Below are 22,787 nucleotides of genomic sequence, written 5' to 3'. Positions count from 1 at the left end.
TTAGAGGCATCTGTGAGAAATTTTGCCTCCCTATTCAGAAAACACTAGAACACATAATATATATCGGTGGCATGATGGCACAGCGGTTAGCACTGCTGCCTCACAGCGCTAGGGCGTAGATTGGGTGCTCTTTCAGAGGGTCGGGCCAGACTTGATGGGCCGAATGGCCTCCTTCTGCACTGTAGGCATTCTATGATAATGCGATTCATTTCATTGTCTTGCCCATTGTTTTCATCATAGAATTATAGAATCAGAATCACAATGATACAGGACAGGAGGCCAGTCGGCCCATCGTGCCCGTGCTAACTCTTTGAATGAGCTAATCAGTTAGTTCCACTTTCCCCAGCCTTGAAAACTTTCCCTTGCAATCAAAATAATGTTAAGAATGAGATCAGTGATTAGACAGCCTTGTAAACATTTTCACTCTGTGCAGATGTGTTTCATTTTAAGTATTTTGAAAGTCACTCTGAACGCCGCCCCTCCACCCCCCAAATAAGTGACCCCCCCTGGAATTAAAATCATCCCTGGTGGTCAAGCGGCGCACAGTTCATAAATTGGTGTCAAGCTCTCAGCTGACTGAAGCATGTGATTTCTTGTTCCTGTATCACAAGGGGCTGTTTCTCTATAAAAAGCCGCAAAAAGAAAAAGGGTGCTGAGAATTGCAATTGGACCTTTGCGTTTTTGGCATGGCGTGGACGAAGTATCAGTTCTGCCTGGCAGCGATGATGCTGATTACAGGGTCGATTAACACACTATCGGCCAAGTAAGTAACAAATGTTTCATTTGACACAACAGTTGGTGCTGCTCTGGGAGGTTCCAGCCTTGCAGTTGGGGTTTCTCTTTCTCACACTCCCTTTTCGCAGATTTATCCCCACTTCCGGGATTGATAATTCGCACCCGGAGATTGCATGTAAATCTTCAAATCCTGCTTTCTTTTGCAGTCCGCCAAATGCAGCAGTACCAATCTCATTGATGTACCATCGCATTCGGGCTCTCTAACCGTGGAAATGAATTCTAGTCGTCGTGAGAGGGGCTAAAAAGAAAATACTGTACGATGGATCCCATTGTGGGATTGTAGTCCTCCAAATTTGTATCCTCAATAAATTCTCCATATGCAGGCAATGGTGAAGGACTGCAAATCCCAGTAAGCTGCACTCTGCACCAACAGGAAACACCGGGTCAGCAGTTAACGGCAATGTAATAATCATGTTGATCGATACCATTTATTGGGCAGTTTTAAATTGAATATCCTGATATTTTGTGCTATGATTAAAATGTGGCGTTTCATGTTTAAGTGCTATGTGAATGGAGTTGATAAATATCCCTTCCTGATGTTTGTAATGTGGCATGTATGTATCTTGAAAGATTTTAGTTTGTTTCTGGGCAGAAGGATGAGAGGAGTGCATTGCAAAGCCATAGCAACTTTCCAGCCCACTTAGATGCTAGTGACCATGGCACTAATTAAAGTGGTGCAGGTTTTAAAATGATCTATTTCTGGTGTCTAAAATGCCCAAGTTCTCCCTGGCCTGTAATTGTGGTAGAAATAATTAGAACTGATTATTTGAAATGTCCTGGATTGGCTTTTGACTGCTTCAGACTCTTAGCTGAAAATAAGCACCCAGGTCCAGCAGGCAAATGGTATGTTGGTCTTCCAAAGTGAGACTTTGAGTATTGGATGTTTTACTGCAATTGTATAGGGCATTGGGCGGTCATACCTGGAGTATTGTATGCAGTTTTGGTGTCCTTATCTGAGGAAGGATGTTCTTGCTATGGATGAACAAGGCTGATTCCTGGGATTGTGGGACTGTCATAAGAGGACAGACGGTTAGGATTATGTATTGAAGTTTAGAAGAATGAGTGGTGATCTCAAACTTAGAAATTCTAACAGGATTCAACAGGGTAGATTCACAAAGAATGTTCCTTCCCAATGGTGAGAGGAATGGGATTAGTTGTGCGTGTGTGTGTGCGTGTGCACTCCTTGTTACTTTATCCATACCTTTATATCGTATGCCTCAATTGCATCTCCCCTCATTCTGTTAGAGAATATTGGTCTAAACTGTTCGATCTCTCTTCATACAACAAACCCACATCTCTGGAATCAACCTTATGAACCTCCTCTGAACTGCCTCCAATGCAGGTACCCCAGATCTCTCTACAATGGAGCACCCCATAGTCTCTCCCCATTTAGATAATAAGGTATTGGTGAGGCAACACCATTTTTCTGACCCAAATGCATGACCACACACTTATCTCCATCTGCTGCATGTTGGCACACTCTCTTAACCTATCTACTGGGGCCCAAGGACCGAACCCTGTGGCACCCCATCTTGCCATCAAAGACAGATACATTTATCCCAACTGTCTTCTGTCCATCAGCCAGTCTTCTATCCAAACTAATACATTACCCATAATGCCTTGTGAATTAACGTTCGGCACCTTGTCAAACGCCTTCCGCAAGTCCAGATATACTACGTCTACAGGATCCCCATTATCCATTTTGCTTGTTACATCTTCGAAGAGCTCTAGCAAATTAATCAAACATGATTTGCCCTTCAAAGGGAGGCAGTGGCGTAGTGGTATTGTCACTGGACTAGTAATCCAGAGACCCAGAGTCATGCTCTGGGGACCCAGGTTCAAATCCCGCAATGGCAGATGGTGACATTTGAATTCCATAAAATCGGGAATGAAGATGACCATGAAACCATCTTGTCGTAAAAGCCCATCTGGTTCACTAATGTCCTTTTTTCGGGAAGGAAATCTGTTGTTCTGACCTGGTCTGGTTTACATGTGACTCCAGACCCACAGCAATGACTCTTCAATACCCTTCAGGATGGGCAATAAATCTTGGCCCAGCCAGCGATGCCTGCAACCCATGTGTTTTTGACTTTCAAAATATTCTGATATTACTTCCTTCATTGACTCTAACAATTATCCAACAACGGTATATTAAACTAATTGGTCTGTAATTTTCTTTTTGAATAAGGGCATTACGTTAGCATTTTTCTAATCCACTGATCTTTTCCTGTGTCCAGGGAATTTTGGAATATTTTGGATCCACTATCTCTGCTGGCACTTCCTTCAACAGCCTGGGATGTAGGCCATCAGGCCCAGGGGACCTGTCTGCCATCAATCCCAATAGTTTGAGTACTGTTTCCGTATTGATGCTGATGGTTTTATGTTACCTTTTATATTACAATAGCACAATGCCAGAGTCCGAGGTTCGATTCCCGGCTTGGGTCATTGTCTGTGCGGTGTCTGCACGGTCTCCCCGTGTCTGCATTGATGCGTTGGGTGTTCTGGATCACATACAGGTCACCAACACTTGAAATAGTGCAACACTATTTTATTGAATCATTAACTGTTTAAACATACTCAGACTGTGGGTTAATATGATACTAGCTTTAACTAAAGACCTTTGCCTTGTCCTAACCAGTCGATGCACTCAGCACATGGTGAATGTCTGTGTTGCAGGCTGTGAGCTCTGTCTTCCTAGCTAGCTGCAACTAGAATGAGCGAGAACTCTGATGCCCCCTGTCTTTATAGTGCATGTGCTCTCACTGGTGATTGGCAGCGGTGTTGTGTGTGTTGATTGGTGCCACAGTGTGTCTATCAGTGTGTGTCTGCACCATGATATACTGGTGTATATTATGACATACATGGGTTTCCTCCGGATTCCTCCCACAAGTCCCGAACAATGTGCTTGTTAGGTGAATTGGACATTCTGAATTCTCCCCCTCGTATCCCTGAACAGGCACCGAAGTGTGGCGACGAGGGGATTTTCACAGTAACTTCTTTGCAATGTTAATGTAAGCCTACTTGTGACAATAATAAAGATTATTATTATTGTCCTCCACTGTGAAACTGAGGCAAAGTATTGATTTAGCATCTTGCTGCTGTTCTTCACTATTAACTCTCTGGTTTCTTCTTCCAGGGGACCCACACTGAAACTTTTTGTATGTTTTTGCTATCCTTTTTGATATTTTGCACTGGTTTTCTTTTGCAATTTTCCTTGGCTCTTTTTTTAAATTTAGTATCCCAATCTTCCAGTCTGCCACTGGTTTTTGCAATATGATATAACTTGGTACAGGACTATAACTTTGTATAGTCCTTAAACTCCTTGTTTAGCCATGGATGTTTTTTACCCCCTTACCATCTTTCTTCCTCACTGGAATATATTTTAGTTGTGAGGAATTGAGTATCTCCTTAAACATCTGCCACTGCTCATCAGGGTCCTATCTTTTCGTCTTCCTGTCCACTCCACTCGGGCCAAATCTGTCCTCGTGGCTATGTAATTTCCTTTGTTTAATTCCAGCAAGTGGTCACGCTGGCATCAATTAGTACGCCTTTTGAAAAACGTGAACCTGATGGAAGGACTTCTGTGGGGAGCTGAGGAATAGCCCAGGGGTGCTGGGCTTGCCACCCCAGTACTCAGTGGGGGACCTTGGATGGGGGTGGGGTACCCTCTGCCTGGGTGGGCTGCCATAGGAAGGTGGGGGGGAGGGGGTGTTTGTTTGCAACACCATCATGCCAACCCCTGGACCAACTTCAGTGTGCCTGAAGTCTATTGCTAATAGGCAATTGGCAATTCTGGTTAAGTGAGCATGTTACAAGGGCAGCACTGTGGCGCAGTGGTGAGCACGGCTGCCTCATGGCACAGAGGTCGCAGGTTCGATCCTGGCCCAGAGTCCCTGTCCATGTGGAGTTTGCACATTCTCCTGTGTTTACGTGGGTTTCGTCCCCACAACCCAAAGATGTGCAGGTTAGGTGGATTGGCAACGCGACATTGCTCCTTTATTGGAAAAAATGAATTGGGTGCTCTAAATTTATAAAATAAAAAAATCTGACCACTCCGGGGACATGTCCAAGAATGGGTGGGTGCCACGGGAAGAGGGAGATGCCTGGAGAGATGGGCCAAGGGATTAGAGGTCATCCTGCATTGTGGAAGAAAGTGACAGGGCCATCATAATGGTTGTGCACAGGGGTCTTTAATGTGTAATACTAGTCCCCACTCTCTCAACAGTGTCCCCTCATCCCTCAGTGCCCTCAGTATTTCTCAATGTGCCTTGCCCTCCTACCACTATATCTAGGTGTGTCCCCAGGATGCACATTAGAAGTGGAGGCAGCCAGCTGCTTACCACATCCTGTGGCCTTCAATGCCCCTGGTGGTGGTCCTTTGAGGATCTGAGGCCAGAGGGCCCGCCCTGGTTCTCTTGGCGGTGGCACATGCACAGCCGTGCCACCCTGTCCCGTGTGTTGACTTCGAGATGCAGCCTCATCAGAGGGGTGGAACTCTGGGAAGGTGATGTCCACCCTCGCCACTCCAGGAGACTGGTCTGGTTTGGCACTCAGCACCTCTCCTCCCGCTCGGTGCAGATTCACCTTGGGACGGAGGGGCAGCTGGTTTGAGCCTCAGCTGCCCCTGCATCATCTGGCTCTGCCATCACAGGTAGAACCCCATGATCTGTACCATCGTGTCAACGCCTTGGCAATGCCCATCTACTACTCAGACAAGCTTTGCGCCTCGCCCATTTCCATACGAGATAAGGACATGTCCCGCAGAACCTCATCAATCAGACATTCTGCCAATGCCAGACGTCACCGCCTGTGCAACGCCTTGGACACCTTCACTCATGGTGCTGACGTCGTGCACCAGCTTCTCCACTGCGGTCACAACCCGAGCAGTGTTGGCCCAGGTGCCACGCATTGCCAGCGCCATCTGTGCCTGTAACCTCCTGGGACTCCGAGCGGCTATGGATCTGCTGGCATGACACAGACATCTGCCTCAAATGTCCCAGCTGCTCCCTATCGGCTCCAGGTAATTGTTCAGCAGGTTGGGTCCTGGGATCTAGCAGCCCTCCAACTGCTGTCTCGTTTGGGTTGGAGGGGGTGGTTTCTGGGTTCCTGCCTCCACCTGATGTATATGGTGCTCACCAGATTGAGCCCCCGGTGTCTCACTGAAGTGTGTGTGTGCCTGCGCTGGTGGAGCTTGGGGATGAAAGCTGTGCCATGACTTTTTGGCTACTGTTGGTGCGGGGGGTGGGAATCAGTGGGAAAACAAAGCAGCTAGAACAGTAGCAACACAACTGGCTCTGCTCAGCAAGGGAGGGCAACTGCAGGAGAGCGATAGTTATAGGGGACTCTCTAGTAAGGGGCACAGGTGCTTAAGTGGAAGAGACTCCAGGATGGTGTGTTGCCTTCCTGGTGCCAGGGTCCAGGATGTCTCTGAATGAACATTGGACATCCTGAAGAGAGGAGGGTGAACAGCCAGAGGTCCGAGTACGCATGGGTACTAACGATATAGGCAGGAAGAGCGATGAGGTCCTGCAGAAGGAGTTCAGGGAGTTGGGCAGCAAACTAAGAAGCAGGACCTCTAGGGTTGTAATCTCAGGATTACTTCCTGTGCCACATGCCAGTGAGGCTAGAAATAGGAGGATAGCGTAGCTAAACACGTGGCTAAACCGGTGGTGTAGGGGGGAGGGTTTCAGATTTCTGGACCATTGGGATCTCTTCAGGGGCAGGTGCAACCTGGATGGGTTGCATCTAAACCCGAGGGGCACCGGTTAGCCTGACTTCGGTCATTGGTAAGATTTTAGAGTCTGTTATTAAAGATGACATCGTGAAGTACTAGGAAGTGCATGATAAAATAGGATTGAGTCAGCACGGCTTCGTCAAGGGGAGGTCATATCCGACAAATCTGTTAGAGTTCTTTGAGGAGGTAACAAGGAGGTTAGACAAAGGGGAACCAGTGGACACAATTTATTTAGGTTTCCAGAAGATCTTTGGCAAGGTGCTGCATAGGAGACTCGAGGATCCTGGCATGGATAGAGGATTGGCTGACTGGCAGAAGACAGACAGTGGGGTTGATGGGGTCTTTTTCAGGATGGCAGCCGGTGACTAGTGACGTGCCTCAGGGGTCTGTGCTGGGACCACAACTTTTCACAATATACATCAATGATCTGGAGGAAGGAACTGAAGGCACTGCTGCTAAGTTTGCAGATGATACAAAGATCTGTAGAGGAGCAGGTAGTATTGAGGAAGCAACAGGGCTGTAGAAGGATAAGAGTGGGCAATGAAGTGGCAAATGAAATGCAATGTGGAAAAGTGAGGTTATGCACTTTGGAAGGAGGAATTTGGGCATAGGCTATTTTCTAAATGGGGAATGCTGAGGAAATCAGTAGCACAAAAGGATTTGGGAGTCCTTGTTCACGATCCTCTGAAGGTTTACGTGCAGGTTCAGTCGGCAGTTAAGAAGGCGAATGCAATGTTGGCATTCATGTCAAGAGGGCGAGGGCTAGAACACAAGATCAGGGATGTACTTCTGAGGCTGTATAAGGCTCTGGTCAGACCCCATTTGGAATATTGTGAGCAGTTTTGGGCCCTGTATCTAAGGAAGGATGTGCTGGCCTTGGAAAGGGTCCAGAGGAGGTTCACAAGAATGATCCCTGGAATGAAGAGCTTGTCGTATGAGGAACGGTTGAGGATTCTGTGTCTGTACTCGTTGGAGTTTAGAATGATGAGGGGGGATCTTATTGAACTTGCAAGATACTGCGAGGCCTAGATAGAGTGGATGTGGAGCGGATGTTTCCACTTGGTAGGTAAAAGGACACCATCTCAGACTAAAGGGATGATCCTTTAAAACAGATGAGAGGAATTTCTTCAGCCAGAGGGTGGTGGATCTGTGGAACTCTTTGTGCAGAAGGCTGTGGAGGCCAAATCACTGAATGTCTTTAAGACCGAGATAGATATGTTCTTGATTAATAAGGGGATCAGGGGTTATGGGGAGAATGGAGATGAGAAAATATCAGTATTGATTGACATTGGAGCAGACTAGATGGGCCGAGTGGCCTAATTCTGCTCCAATTTCTTTTATGGTCTTGTGGCATCCTCCGAGCTCTACTCCAAGGTGGTCTCCTGAGAGGGGGACGCCTAGGTTGGACTGGCGCCGTTGGCTGGAGGGCATGTGGACAATGGACATGTGGCCCGTGGGAGGGGTGGATCAGTCCGTAAGGCAATCACTACTCTCTTTTGACCAGTCCTTTGGCTGGGGCCCATTTGTTCCTCACCTCCTGCTGTGTCTGCCAGCCTCTGTGTGGGTGACTGATCTGGCCTCGTCCAGGGCACGCTCCTCTAATGAGGTGAGGATTCTTAATTCCGGCAACTTTGCCAGACTGGGTTCCCAGGGGAGAGGACAGGGGGCATCGGCAGCCACACGCGTGGTTCACTTATGGTGGGGGGGGGGGGGGGGGGGGCGAAGTGAGCATTTGAAGGGAGGGGATGTGGAGGAAGGGATGGTGTCTAATCTCTCGTGCTGCCCGGTGTAGGTTGTTGACCATTTTTCAGCTCTGGAGGCCACTCATCCTGGTCACTTTCCCCGAGCTGCCCCCTCATCCCAGGCAGCACTGGCTGCCTTGTGGCTCACCCTCAGGAACAGGAAATGCCTCCCCATGTCTGCGTCCCTGAAAATTGGGGCTGGTCTCCTCGGCACCATTATTGCAAGTTGGCTGAGCAAGTGCAGCTTAAGCGCTGCTCAAAGGTGTTGGTGGGGAGCTAGCAAGGGCAGTGCCGACGAATCGGCTGGTGAGTCTTTGCAGTGAGAAGCCGGTGAGGCCTAGTTAAGTGGACCAATTAACGTTGCCAGGAAGCTCGCAGCAATTCTCGCTCGCTACTCGTGGAAACCTTTCCGGTGAATCGCACCCATGGTCTAAAGTTTGCATCTTTTTAAAGCCTGTGCCGTGGGAGTCGGGTGTTGCTTGGTACATGCTGGTTTTGTGTCGAGGGAAATGCTAGGTGCATGCAGATCTGTAATGGCAGCCTCTAACAAGTCTCAATTCAGCCATTTCCATTCATTTGTGACTCCACTAACCAGTAGGAAGGGTATTTTGTTGACTGTTGACTCCGCCGGGTCGGAGAATCCCCAGGGAGGGCGGCGTGAATCCCCACCCGCCACTCCGCTGCCGTCATCTCCGGCGCCGGTTTTCGGGCGGGGTTCACGCCACGCTGGTTGGGGGCCATTGGCAGCGGTCCCCCCAGCAATTCTCCGGGCCCCGATGGGCCGAGCGGCCGTCAGCTTTCGGCCAGTCCCGCCGGCGTGAAATGGACATGGTCCCACACGGCAGAACTTGGCTGGTAGGCTGGCTGGTGCGGTCCTCGGGTGGGGGGGGGGGGGTGGCCTGGCCCACGATCGGGGCCCACTGATCTGTGGGCGGGCATGTGCCGTGGGGGCACTCCTTCCTTCCGCACCAGCCTCTGTAAGGATCCGGTGTGGAGAAGAAACCCCCAGCGTGTACACAAGAACACGCCGGCAGTTCTGTGCATGTGTGGGACCACGCCGGCCCATCGGTGCCGGTTGGCGTAACGCCAACCCCTCCGGCGCCGGCTTAACCCCCAGAAGTGTGGAGGATTCTGCAATTTCTGGGTGGCCTGACGCCGGAATGATTCTTGCCACTGGCATCGGGCCATCGCGCCGATCGAATGGATGCATTGTTTGTGATTCTAATAATTGGGTATTGGGAGAAATCCAGTTGTTCGAGCTTTCCCTGGTAACTGGCTGCGGATGAACCAGGCTGTTGTTATTTGACTTTGAGATGAGCTTTCCATATCAGCTGTCAGAATGCCTTTTTCCACCTCAATAGCCTCCGCTCTTCTGCAGAAACCCTTCCAACTTGTTTTGTTGCCTCGAATTGTCAAAATTCCTGTGCCAAATGTTCTAACATCAGATTCCTTGTCTCCTGTGATCGCTGACTCCTGATAAGGTGCACAATTTTTTTTTATTTTCCCATCATCTTTTGTTTTTAAATCCTTTATGGATGGCTACTGTACTCCTTTTCTCCAATTCCGCAGCCTCATCCACATATTCTGGCCTCGAGTGTTAATTTGTCACTATTGGGGGCTGAGCCTTCAGCTATTAAGACTTTATCTCCTTAAGACCTACCTATTTGACATTGCTTTGTCCTAAGATTGTGTGGCTTGGGGTCAGGTTTTGCTTTATCAAGCTTCTGTAAAGCACCTTGGGACACATGTTTAATGCAGTATATAAACATTAATGCACCAAACCCAAATTTGCATTCTTTGTTTTATCTCCATTAATTTGCAATTTTGAAGGTTTTTTTTTTGTCTCCATTAATATCGGACATATTTCCTTGACTTATTACACCTCCCAATATCTCCTCCTTTTCTCTGTGATTTTTAAGAAAAATGCATCTTTGATCTCTGTCCTCCCAAGTTATTTTGTCCTCCCCAAGTTATTTTGTCCTTAAGTAATTTCTGCGTCTGCAACTGTGGATGCATTTTATGGTTATTTATGTAGCTCATTTGGCTGGACAGCTGGTTTGTGATGCAGATTGAGGCCACCAGCGTGGGTAGCAGAAAGCGAGTTTGCAGGGGTGCTTGCTGTAATATTTCAGTGCTCCCTAAACAAGCGAAAATGGCACCCAAGTCATGCTCATTTCGAACCAAAGGAGGCCAATCAGCCCATCAAGTCTGCCCCAACCTTTAAAGAGCACCCTACCGAGGCCCACTCCCCTGCCCTATCCTCATAACCTCACCTACCCTGCACTTCTTTGGACTGTGGGAGGAAACCAGAGCACCGGAAACCCATGCAGACATGGGGAGAATTTTCAAACTCCACAAGGACAGTCACCAAAGGCTGGAATTGAACCTCGTCCCTGACGCTGTGAGGCAAATTGCTTCCTTTTCCGCCCTAAATTGTATGAATGCAAACCAGTTGCTATTTTATGAACAATTCTCAGCACACGGTTTCATGTGTGTTTCTGATAGCAGAGAAATATTTCTCCAGTCCTGCTTTTAGTAGTGATGAAGTCATTTTAAAAAAAATATTTTTATTCAACAACCCACCCAACACATTGAAACCCCCATCCCTCCCAACGACAACTCTCCAAAATGCAAAATGAACAAACCCCAACTTTAGTAGAACCCATCACTCGCAGCCACCACCACCCCAGCAAATGTTGCCTTCTCTCCAGGGCTAAAACTCCACCTGCCATGCCAAAGCACAGGATGGAGAAGCTGACCTCCACCCCAACAAGACCCGCCTGCGAGCAATCAGCAAGGCGCAGGCTAAAACACCTGCCCTGCACCCATCTGCAACTCCGGATGGTCCAACGCCCTGAATATGGCTTCTCCGGGACTAGGCTCCACATCGACATGCAAAACTGCCCTCCAAAGCCCCAAAACTTGTGTGCATGGTTCGCAAGGCCCCTCCCACAAAACCACTCCGACATCCTGCACCCCCTCAAACATCCGACTCATCCTTTACTTTGTCAGGTGCACCCTGTACACCACCTTCAACTGTATGAGTCCCAGCCTCACACGTGAAATCAAAGCACTCCCTCCACAGCACCTCGCACCTCAACCACAATCCCTCCTCCAGCTCCCACTCAGCCTTAACCCCTTCATAGAGAGCTTATCCTCCTCCAAAAATCATTCCATAGCCTGCCAAAACGGCCCCACTCTCCGACCTGCCCGCTGACAGCATGGCTTTCAGCAACGAGGAGGCAGATGCTGTCGGGACGACCTCCCTCGCAAAGCCCTGCACCTGCATGTACTGGAAACCCAAACTTTTCACTCGGCTCCTTTTTAAGCTCGCAAACTGTCTCCCAAAAACAGATCCGTAATTTCCCCGATCGGCAGCCCCACCCCCAACCTAAAATGCTGCCAAAACTGCCTCGATCTTCAGTGTGGCCATGAGCCTGCCTCCATCCTTATCCACAATGCCCCGCCTCCCTATTCCATCCCTGCACCTTCTTTGCATTCGCTGCCCAACAATAGTACATCAGATTCAGGAAGCCCAACCCCCTACCGACTGTTGTTCCCTCTGCAGCACCACCTTTCTTATCCTGGCAACCTTCCCCACCCAGACTCAGCCTGTTCACCCTCTTGGAAAACACCTTCGGCAAAAAGGTGGCAGGCACTGAAACAAAAATTGCAGTAAAATGTCTTTACTGCCTGTACCCGGCTCATCTTGCAGCAACAGGAAGATTATCCCACCTTGACAAATCGGCCTTCACCCTCCCCACCATGCTAGAGAAATTTAACTTCCGAAGACCTGCCCAATCCTGGGCCACCTGCACCACCATATACCTAAAGGGCGACGCTTGCCGAGAGAGCAACCCAAATCTTGGAAGCAAACCCATTATATCTCCCACTGAGGAGCCCGGCTCCGAACAAGTCATCCGCGTACAGGGACACCTATGTTCCCTTCCACAACTCCGAGCTCCTCCGCAAAATGGCCAAGGGCTCTATAGCCAATGCAAACAGAAGGGGGGGGGGGGTATTTGGCTTCCCCCCCACCCCCCCCCCATGCAATGAAACATACCCTGAATTTATATCATTTGTGAGTACATTCACTATCCAGCAACTGAACCCATGCTACAAACTTTGGCCCAATCCCAATTTGCTCCAGCACCGCCAATAAAATACCTCCACTCCGCCCGATCAAATGCCTTCTCTGCATCTAATGCCGTCACCAACTCCATCCCCTCTGCCTGAGAAAGCATTGCATTCAGCAGCTGGCTCACATTCAATATCCGCTGTCTGCCCAACAAACCCTGTTTGATCCTCACCAATCACCCTCTGAAGGCACAACTCCAACCTTGGCACCTGCAATTTTGCCAAATCTTGGCATCCACATTTCAGCAGAGTTATGGGCCTGTACAACTTGTACTTCACCGGGTTCTTATCCTCCTTGAGCAGCAAGTTGGAGGCCTGCCCCATTGCTTTTGGCAAGAACCACCTACCCTGACCAGTGGCTAACGCAACATAGTGACAATATTTCAAATATATGCGATGAGCATTTCTTTGGCAGTGTGCCACATGTAAATTACCGAGAACTGTCTTTCTCGTCTGCCATAATTGCAGGAGGCAACAACAAACCACTACAGTACTGGCCAAGCAGCATCCTGGACTAATCCCAATCCAATGGGTCACAAACACCCTCTTGGAAAATGGTACCTGAAGGAGGAGGATTGTTGCTGTCCGAGCACATCAGATTTTGAATAATTGAGGCCCATCGCACTACGTAGCCATGGAAAATGCTTCCTATCGTTTTCTTGATGCTGAATTGTTACAGCAATAGGTACATAGTGCAGGACTGCTAGCACCTCACCAATTAGTTAGCTGTGCTCCACTTGATGTTTGGGCATCACTAATTTAAAGGCAAATTACTGCGGATGCTGGAATCTGAAACCAAAAAACTGATTACTACTGGACAATCTCAGCAGGTCTGACAGCATCTGTGGAGACGGTTCAATCCTGGATGACTCTTTTGTCAAAGCTTAAAAAACTGTGGGGGTGTGATTCACCAGAGAATTCCTTTCCAGTTTGGGGTTTTCTCTGTGGCAACAGCGCCAAGACACCACTCATGACACTTTGCCGTTTTGTTTTTTGGCTTCCGAGTTTCTCTCCGCCGAGGCCACACTTGGCGAGATTTCCTCGGATGCGGGTGCCATTTTGCCTGGCTGCCTGATCTTTGCTCTTTTTCCCCACCACCCTGACCTAACCCTGGCGGTGCCACCCTGCCCTGTCCCTGACCACCCGGGGGTGTCGGCTGGGGAAACTCCTCCCTAGGTGCTGTTATGCCTGGTCCACATGGCCCCCCTGGCGAGGTCTCCAGGTGCTGGGAGAATCTGGCAAACGTATAACTAGGTGACCATAGAGCCAGGAGGGGACATGAGGAGTCTTTGGCAGGTAGGATCAAGGATAACCCTAAAGCTTTCTATAGATATGTCAGGAATAAACGAATGACTAGGGTAAGAGTAGGGCCAGTCAAGGACAGTAGTGGGATGTTGTGCTTGGAGTCCGAGGAGACAGGAGAGGTGCTAAATGAATATTTTTCGTCAGTATTCACACAGGAAAAAGACAATGTTGTCTAGGAGAATACTGAGATTCAGGCTACTAGACTAGAAGGGCTTGAGGTTCATAAGGAGGAGGTGTTAGCAATTCTGGAAAGTGTGAAAATAGATAAGTCCCCTGGGCCGGATGGGATTTATCCTAGGATTCTCTGGGAAGCTAGGGAGGAGATTGCTGAGCCTTTGGCTTTGATCTTTAAGTCATCTTTGTCTACAGGAATAGTGCCAGAAGACTGGAGGATAGCGAGTGTTGTCCCCTTGTTCAAGAAGGGAAGTAGAGACAACCCCGGTAACTATAGATCAGTGAGCCTTACTTCTGTTGTGGGCATAATCTTGGAAAGGTTTATAAGAGATAGGATGTATAATCATCTGGAAAGGAATAATTTGATTAGAGATGGTCAACATGGTTTTGTGAAGGGTAGGTCGTGTCTCTCAAACCTTATTGAGTTCTTTGAGAAGGTGACCAAACAGGTGGATGAGGATAAAGCAGTTGATGTGGTGTATATGGATTTCAGTAAAGCGTCTGATAAGGTTCCCCACGGTAGGCCACTGCAGAAAGTACGGAGGCATGGGATTCAGGGTGATTTAGCAGTTTGGATCAGAAATTGGCTAGCTGGAAGAAGACAAAAGGTGGTGGTTGATGGGAAATGTTCAGACTGGAGTCCAGTTACTAGTGGTGTACCACAAGGATCTGTTTTGGGGCCACTGCTGTTTGTCATTTTTATAAATGACCTGGAGGAGGGCGTAGAAGGATGGGTGAGTAAATTTGCAGATGACACTAAAGTCGGTGTTGTGGACCGTGCGGAAGGATGTTACAAGTTAGAGGGACATAGATAAGCTGCAGCGCTGGGCTGAGAGGTGGCAAATGGAGTTTAATGCAGAAAAGTGAGGTGATTCATTTTGGAAGGAATAACCGGAAGACAGAGTACTGGGCTAATGGTAAGATTCTTGGCAATGTGGATGAGCAGAGAGATCTCGGTGTCCATGTACATAGATCCTTGAAAGTTGTCACTCAGGTTGAGAGGGTTGTTAAGAAGGCGTACGGTGTGTTAGCTTTTATTGGTAGAGGGATTGAGTTTTGGAGCCATGAGGTCATGTTGCAGCTGTACAAAACTCTGGTGCGACCGCATTTGGAGTATTGCGTGCAATTCTGGTCGCCGCATTATAGGAAGGATGTGGAAGCATTGGAAAGGGTGCAGAGGAGATTTACCAGAATGTTGCCTGGTATGGAGGGAAGATCTTATGAGGAAAGACTGAGGGACTTGAGGTTGTTTTCGTTGAAGAAGGTTAAGAGGTGACTTAATTGAGGCATACAAGATGATTAGAGGATTGGATAGGGTTGACAGTGAGAGCCTCTTTCCTCGGATGGTGATGTCTAGCACGAGGGGGCATAGCTTTAAATTGAGGGGAGATAGCTATAGGACAGATGTCAAGGTAGGTTCTTTACTCGGAGTAGTAAGGGCATGGAATGCCCTGCCTCAACAGTAGTGGACTCGCCAACACTAAGGGCATTCAAATGGTCATTGGATAGACATATGGACGATAAGGGAATAGTGTAGATGGGCTTTAGAGTAGTTTCACAGGTCGGTGCAACATCGAGGGCCGAAGGGCCTGTACTGCGCTGTAATGTTCTATGTCACTCGAGGGGGAGATCCAGATCATGATGTTTTTTTTTGAGCATTGCAGATTCAACGGGCATGTCCCAACACACAAGTTGGATGTGACTAGGTCACTGGATCGTGTCCAGGATCAGATTTATACTGGGTTGGTAGGGAGAATGGAGTAGTGGGGTTGGATAGAGGGCCATTGATGAGTGGAATTGATCATTCCCCTCAAGTTTAGATTTAAAAAAAAAATCTTAATGATGTTTGAACTTCTTAATTTGCAACATCCACTGAGTACTTGTTAACAGTAAACTGAATAGGCTACCTGCAGATTGTGTAAGCTTGCCACAAATATTGGCATTTGACTTTTTTTTAATGCACTTCCCGAAACTATAGAAATTGCTTATTCTAAAGTGACCTTACTGTACCTAATTCCACTTCAAACTAATTTGTGCATGACAAGCCTTCTGTTTTAAACCCACTGTTTTAAAGCCACTGATGACATACTTGCAACTTCTCAAAACACGAGCACGAGTCCATAGTTGCAGATCTGGGTCATTGCTCTGTTAGTGGAAGTGAGCATTTTCAGCACCTGATTGGGTTGGGGGAAGGGCAATTCTATAGCTTTACCAAAAATGCTTTCAAAGTGAATATGTGACTGTTGATGGGCTTCTGCAAAGGCTGGAATTGGAAGATGAACATAATTTAAATGAGTTGGTGAAGTGAAACCATTAATAGCTGATCTAAACAAACAGCTACATATTGCAGTAGATGTTCGTTTTATATTTCATGCTTTCTGCTTTTATTGTCCTCCTAGGCCCATGTTTGATCACTGCATTGACAGCCAGTGACCAATCTCTTGCAGTACACAAACTTCATTAGTGTTTGTGACCATTGCGTAAGCAACTCAGATTTTCTAGCTGTTCTTCATGTAGAACCAGACTCTGGAGCCAGCAGTTGCTTTAATAAACAGAGTTTGACGACTCTGTGGTGTGAGTGCTTCAAAGGCTAGTAAATGCCTTTGCCAGGCTTGAGGATGTAGCAGGGTACCAACTTATTTCATAGAATTTACAGTGCAGAAGGAGGCCATTCGGCCCATCGAGTCTGCACCGGCTCTTGGAAAGAGCACCCTACCCAAGGTCCACACCTCCACCCTATCCCCATAACCCAGTAACCCCACCCAACACCAAGGGAAATTTTGGACACTAAGGGCAATTTATCATGGCCAATCCACCTAACCTGCACATCTTTGGACTGTGTGGGAGGAAACCGGAGCACCCGGAGGAAACCCACGCACACACTGGGAGGCTGTGCAGACTCCGCACAGACAGTGACCAAAGCCGGAATCGAACCTGGTACCCTGGAGCTGTGAAGCAATTGTGCTATCCACAATGCTACCGTGCTGCCCACCTCTTGCAGCTAAATTCAGTAGCTGTAGAGTATTCAATTGGTGGAAACTGCAAGTTGTTTCTTGGCAATCTTGCATTAATCTTGAATTTGCTGGAACTCCTTGGGGATATGCCCATGCCAAAATAATCACCACCCAATAAAAGTCACTTTCACACATTGAATCTTGGAATGATTTGAGTTGGATAACACCTTACAGAATCCAAAGACCATTGATTTATTTTAGAAATGCATAAAAGGTGTGTAATGAATTTCCTTTTTTCTAGTGTGCTTTAACTTGAGGGGACTCTCAGTGGGTTCCAGACACTGAAGTGGTCAATATAGTAACTAGGAAATGTAAATCTGGATTCATGTAGCTTTGCCTAGTGCAATCTTGAGAAGTGGGATTACATCCAAGCAGGCCATGCATTCTATCTTTTTCTTGCTGTTTGCAGTTAAATAGTAAAATTTCTGTTTTTTTAAGATGGTAGGTGTGGTGAGCCACATATGGCTATTGTATATACTCACTGTTGTTCTATTATTACTATGGTCATCGACATCTACTATTGTATTAACTTCCTGTTGTTGCTGTTACTGTTCCTGTTGAATTATTGTGTGCTGCTGTTGGCTCCACCCCTCTGAGGAGGTATATAACCAGCTGATCTGAGACAGGCTCTCCCTGTGGGAGAAGCTGCAGGTTGGCACACATCTAGTTGATTAAAGCCACTGTTCTTTGATACAAACTGTCTCGACTGAATTGATGGTCATCAATTTAATCAACTAGTTTTTGTCATGATATTCAAACACACACATCATGATAGACACACCAACAGACAAATCAGAACACACAACACCACAACCAATGACAAAGATATAAAAGCACAGACACGACCCCCGGTGGTCAGTATTAGCTGGAGAGGATAGCCAGGACAGATCTGCTACCAAACACACTCAGGGAGACAGCACGTGCAGAGTATCCAGAACGAACTGTATTATAAGAGTTATAATAAAATAGAGTTGTACCACATACAACTGTGTTGGCTCATCTGTGCACCAGAGCACCCAACACCACAGTTTTTTTTCCCACAATGGACGCTGCTCTGAAACCTGATCGTCTTGAACTCAACCCGCAGGCAGCTGAAGCTATGGCTATCTTCAAGCATTGGCTCAGTTGCTTCGAGGCCTACCTCGGCTCTCAGCCGCCGTGGTCTCCCCGGTACTCAGTCTCCTCAATCCCCGGGTGAGCCACAGGATTTTTTGGCTAATCAGGGTCGCGGCCTCGTCCATGGAGGCAGTGGAGCTGCTCAAAGGACCGTTTGAGGCCAGTGAACGAGGTACTCGCACGACACCTCCTGACCACGCGGCGTCAGCGCCAGGGTGAGTCGCTGGCTGAACATCTGCGTGAACTGAGGGTACTCGTCCGGAGTTGTAACTGCCACGGCAGTACAGCACGCAGAGCTGATGATCCGAGACACCTATGTGGCAGGAATCCGGTCCAGCTACATCTGGCAACGGCTTCTCGAGAAAGAGTCCCTTGACCTCTAGGACGGTGAAACTAGCTACCTCGCTGGAAGTGGCCTTCCAGAGCATGGAGGCCTTTCCATCCGACCACGCGGCATCCTCGGCGCAGCCATCACCCGACCCGGGCGTGCCCCATACCTGCGCTGCGTGGCAGCCTGCCAGCTCCGGAGGGCCGTATTGTTACTTCTGCGGGCAGGGCCAGCACCCCAGGCAGCGTTGCCCAGCTCTCAACGTGACCTGCAATGAATGTGGCAAGAAAGGGCACTTTGCTAAGGTATGTCTGGCCCGACCTAAAGTCCAAAAATCAAAAGCCTGCCCGGTCTGAGGCTCACAGACCCTGCAGCGTGGCATCATGCCTGCCGGGTCCGCCCTCTTCTGACGCATCGTGCGACCATTGGGGGCAGCCATCTTGGTTGCCATCTTCACCGCCGTCCGCCACGTGCGACCGGTGGGGGCTGCCATTTTGGCCGACATCCTTGACGCCGCCCACCACGTGCGTCACATCGGGGTTGCCATGTTGGGACCATCCCGCCACTGCCACTACCCGCAGCTCGGCCAGTCCCGGCCTTATCACCTTCAAAACTCCATGATGACCGTATGACTCAATGAACAGGAGATGTCCTGCCTCTTCGACGCCGGGAGCACGGATAGCTTCGTCCAACCGGATATGGTAAGGCGCTGCTCCCTCCGGCTCCTCCCTGTCTCTCAAACCATCTCCCTTGCTTCCGGATCTCACACTGTGCAGATCCAGGGGTATTGCATCGCTAACCTTGCGATACAGGGCGTTGAGTACGCCAATTTCAAGCTCTACGTCTTCCCCATCTCTGCGACCCTGCTGCTACTAGGTTTAGACTTTCAATGCAACCTCCGAAGCCTGACAAAGTTCGGGGGACCCCTGCCCCCTCTCACCGTCTGCAGCCGAATGACCCTGAAGGTCACCCCCCTCCTTCGCTCTTCGCGAACCTCACCCCAGACTGTAAGCCCGGAGCAGGCGGTACAGTGCTCAAGACAAGGCCTTCATCAGGTCAGAGGTCCAGCGGCTCCTGAAGGAAGGGATCATTGAGGCCAGTAACAGCCCCTGGAGAGCACAAGTGGTGGTCGTCAGGACTGGGGAGAAGAACCGGATGGTAGTCGACTACAGTCAGACAATCAACCGGTACACTCAGCTCGATGCGTACCCTCTCCCCCGCATATCTGACATGGTCAATCAGATTGCGCGCTACCGAGTCTTTTCCACGGTAGACTTGAAGTCTGCGTACCACCAGCTCCCTATCCGCCCGGAGGACCGCCAATACACTGCCTTCGAGGCAGACGGCCGCCTCTTCCATTTTCCTCCGGGTTCCCTTCGGCGTCACCAATGGGGTTTCGGTCTTCCAATGAACGATGGACCGAATGGTCGACTAGTACGGGCTGCGGGCCACGTTCCCGTACTTGGATAATGTCACCATCTGCGGGCAGGACCACGACGCCAATCTTAGAAAATTCCTCCACAACGCCCAACTCCTTTAACTTGGCGTACAATAAGGAGAAATGTGTTTTCCGCACAACCTGGCTAGCCATCCTCGGCCATGTCGTGGAAAACGGGAGTCCTAGGGCCTGACCCTGTCCGCATGCGCCCCCTCCTGCAGCTCCCCCTTCCCCACTGCCCCAAGCCTGCCCACTTATTTAAGTCCACTACTTTTCCCCTGATGGCTGAGGCCAGCCTGGCCTTCAAACGTATCAGAACCGACATTGCCAAGGCCACGATGCACGCTATGGACGAATCCATCCTGTTCTAAGTGGAGAGCGATGCGTCAGACTTTGCCTTGGCAGCCACTCTTAACCAGGCAGGATGGCCTGTCGCCTTTTTTCCCGTACTCTCCATGCCTCTGAGAGTCAACACTCCTCTGTCGAAAAGGAGGCCCAGGCCATAGTAGAAGCTGTGTGACATTGGAGGCATTACCTGGCCGGCTGGACATTCACTCTCCTCACAGACCAACGGTCGGTTGCCTTCCATGTTTAACAACACACAGCGGGGCAAAATTAAGAACAACAAGATTTTGAGGTGGGGGTTCGAGCTTTCCGCCTATAACTATGAGATCTTGTAGCGTCCTGGGAAGCTCAATGAGCCCCCAGATGCCCTGTCCCGCGGTATCTGCGCCAACGCACAAGCAGACCGGTTACGGGCGATCCACAATGATCTCTGTCATCCCGGGGGTCACCCGGCTTCTCCACTTCATCAAGGCTCAGGGCCATGACCAAATCTACGCAGAGTGCAAACTGCACTTCGGCCAGACAAGACCCACCTGGTGAAGGCCTCCCGCCCCTTCGAACGCCTCAGCATGAATTTCAAAGGGCCCCTCGCCTCCACTGACCGTAACGTGCACTTTCCCAAGGTTGTTGATGAGTACTAACGTTTTCCCTTTGCCATCCCATGCCCTGACATGACCGCTGCCACTGTCATCAAGGCCCTGTGCAGCAACTTCACCTGTTCGGTTTCCCGACTTACGTAGTGATCGGGCGCCTCTTGCATGAGGTGAGGAGCTGCGTCAGTACCTGCTCAGTAAGGGCATCGCCTCGAGCAGGACTACCAGCTACAACCCCCGGGGAAACGGGCAGGTGGAGAGGGAGAATGCTACGGTCTGGAAGGCCGTCCTTCTGGTCCTGAGGTCTCCCAGTCTCCCGCTGGCAGGAGGTCCTTCCCGATGCGCTCCACTCCAACTGGTTGCTCTTGTGTACTGCAACTAACTAGACCCCTCACGACCGACTATTTGTCTTTCCCAGGACGTCGATCTCTGGGGTCTTGCTTCCGTCCTGACTAACAACACCTGGGCTGTCCTCCTCCGGAAACACGTGAGGAGCCATAAGGCAAACCCCCTGGTCGAGACGGTCCAGCTCTCCATGCGAAGCCTACGTGCCACACCGTGTCGGACGGCAGGACACAATCTCCCTCTGGGACCTGGCTCCCGCGGGTACCCCCGTGCCCACCATCACCGCTTTCCTTCCATCTACACCAACATCCCTCCCTGGGTCCATTAGCATCGCCCCTGCTCCGTTGCCCTGTCCAGGACCCTGTTGTGAGGACCATAAGACATGGGAGCGGAAGTACGGCCATTCGGCCCATCGAGTCCACTCCACCATTCAATCATGGCTGATTTCAACTCCATTTACCCGCTCTCTCTCCATAGCCCTTAATTCCTCGAGAAATCAAGAATTTATCAACTTCTGTCTTAAAGACACTCAACGTCCCAGCCTCCACCGCCCTCTGTGGCAATGAATTCCACAGACCCACCACTCTCTGGCTGAAAATTTCTCCTCATCTCTGTTCTAAAGTGACTCCCTTTTATTCTAAGGCTGTGCCCCCGGGTCCTAGTCTCCCCTGCTAATGGAAACAACTTCCCTACATCCACCCTATCTAAGCCATTCATTATCTTGTAAGTTTCTATTAGATCTCCCCTCAACCTCCTAAACTCCAATGAATATAATCCCAGGATCCTCAGATGTTTATCGTATGTTAGGCCTACCATTCCTGGGATCATCCGTGTGAATCTCCGCTGGACCCGCTCCAGTGCCAGTATGTCCTTCCTGGGGTGTGGGGCCCAAAATTGCTCACAGTATTCTAAATGGGGCCTAACTAATGCTTTATAAAGCTTCAGAAGTACATCCCTGCTTTTATATTCCAAGCCTCTTGAGATAAATGACAACATTGCATTTGCTTTCTTAATTACGGACTCAACCTGCAAGTTTACCTTTAGAGAATCCTGGACTAGGACTCCCAAGTCCCTTTGCACTTCAGCATTATGAATTTTGTCACCGTTTAGAAAATAGTCCATGCCTCTATTCTTTTTTCCAAAGTGCAAGACCTCGCACTTGCCCATGTTGAATTTCATCAGCCATTTCTTGGACCGCTCTCCTAAACTGTCTAAATCTTTCTGCAGCCTCCCCACCTCCTCCATACTACCTGCCCCTCCACCTATCTTTATATCATCGGCAAACTTAGCCAGAATGCCCCCAGTCCCGTCATCTAGATCGTTAATATATAAAGAGAACAGCTGTGGCCCCAACACGACATGCTCCCGGAGCCGAAGGTCTCGACACCTGTGCCCACACCGCAGCCGGGGCTGCGGCGTTCGCAGCGGACTATACGGGCTCCTGTGAGACTTCCTATGAGCCCGCTTCACCCCGCCAGACTTTTTTTAACAGGAGGTGAATGTGGTGAGCCATGTATGGCTATTGTGTATATACTCAATGTTGTTCTATTATTACTATTGTCATCGACATCCACTATTGTGTATATATTACTGCTGCTGTTGTTGAATTGTGTTGATGCTGTTGGCTCTGCCTGTGGCTCTGCCCCTCTGAGGAGGTATATAACAGGCCGATCTGAGACAGGCTCTCCGTGTGGGAGAAGCTGCAGGTTGGCACACATCTA

At 49.3% G+C, this 22,787-nt stretch overlaps 1 protein-coding gene across 4 annotated transcripts in view; it reads left to right on the top strand.

Moving 5' to 3' along the window:
* The first annotated feature begins 551 nt into the window (after positions 1-551).
* slc35f6 (solute carrier family 35 member F6) overlaps positions 552-22,787 on the top strand; it is a 44,455-nt gene continuing 22,219 nt past the window's right edge. The window contains exon 1 of one of the 4 annotated variants that reach the window (XM_072499492.1): positions 552-763. In XM_072499492.1, the coding sequence (XP_072355593.1) occupies positions 687-763 (77 nt within the window). In that variant the 5' untranslated portion in view covers positions 552-686. Of the gene's footprint in view, positions 764-889; positions 1,198-22,787 lie in introns of those variants that run through there. The other 3 variants (XM_072499494.1, XM_072499495.1, XM_072499496.1) reach the window with 3 other exon arrangements.

This window comes from Scyliorhinus torazame, chromosome 4 (genome assembly GCF_047496885.1).
Source record: "Scyliorhinus torazame isolate Kashiwa2021f chromosome 4, sScyTor2.1, whole genome shotgun sequence".
Taxonomy (NCBI): Eukaryota; Metazoa; Chordata; class Chondrichthyes; order Carcharhiniformes; family Scyliorhinidae; genus Scyliorhinus; species Scyliorhinus torazame.
This window is presented reverse-complemented; position numbering and strand designations above follow the sequence as displayed.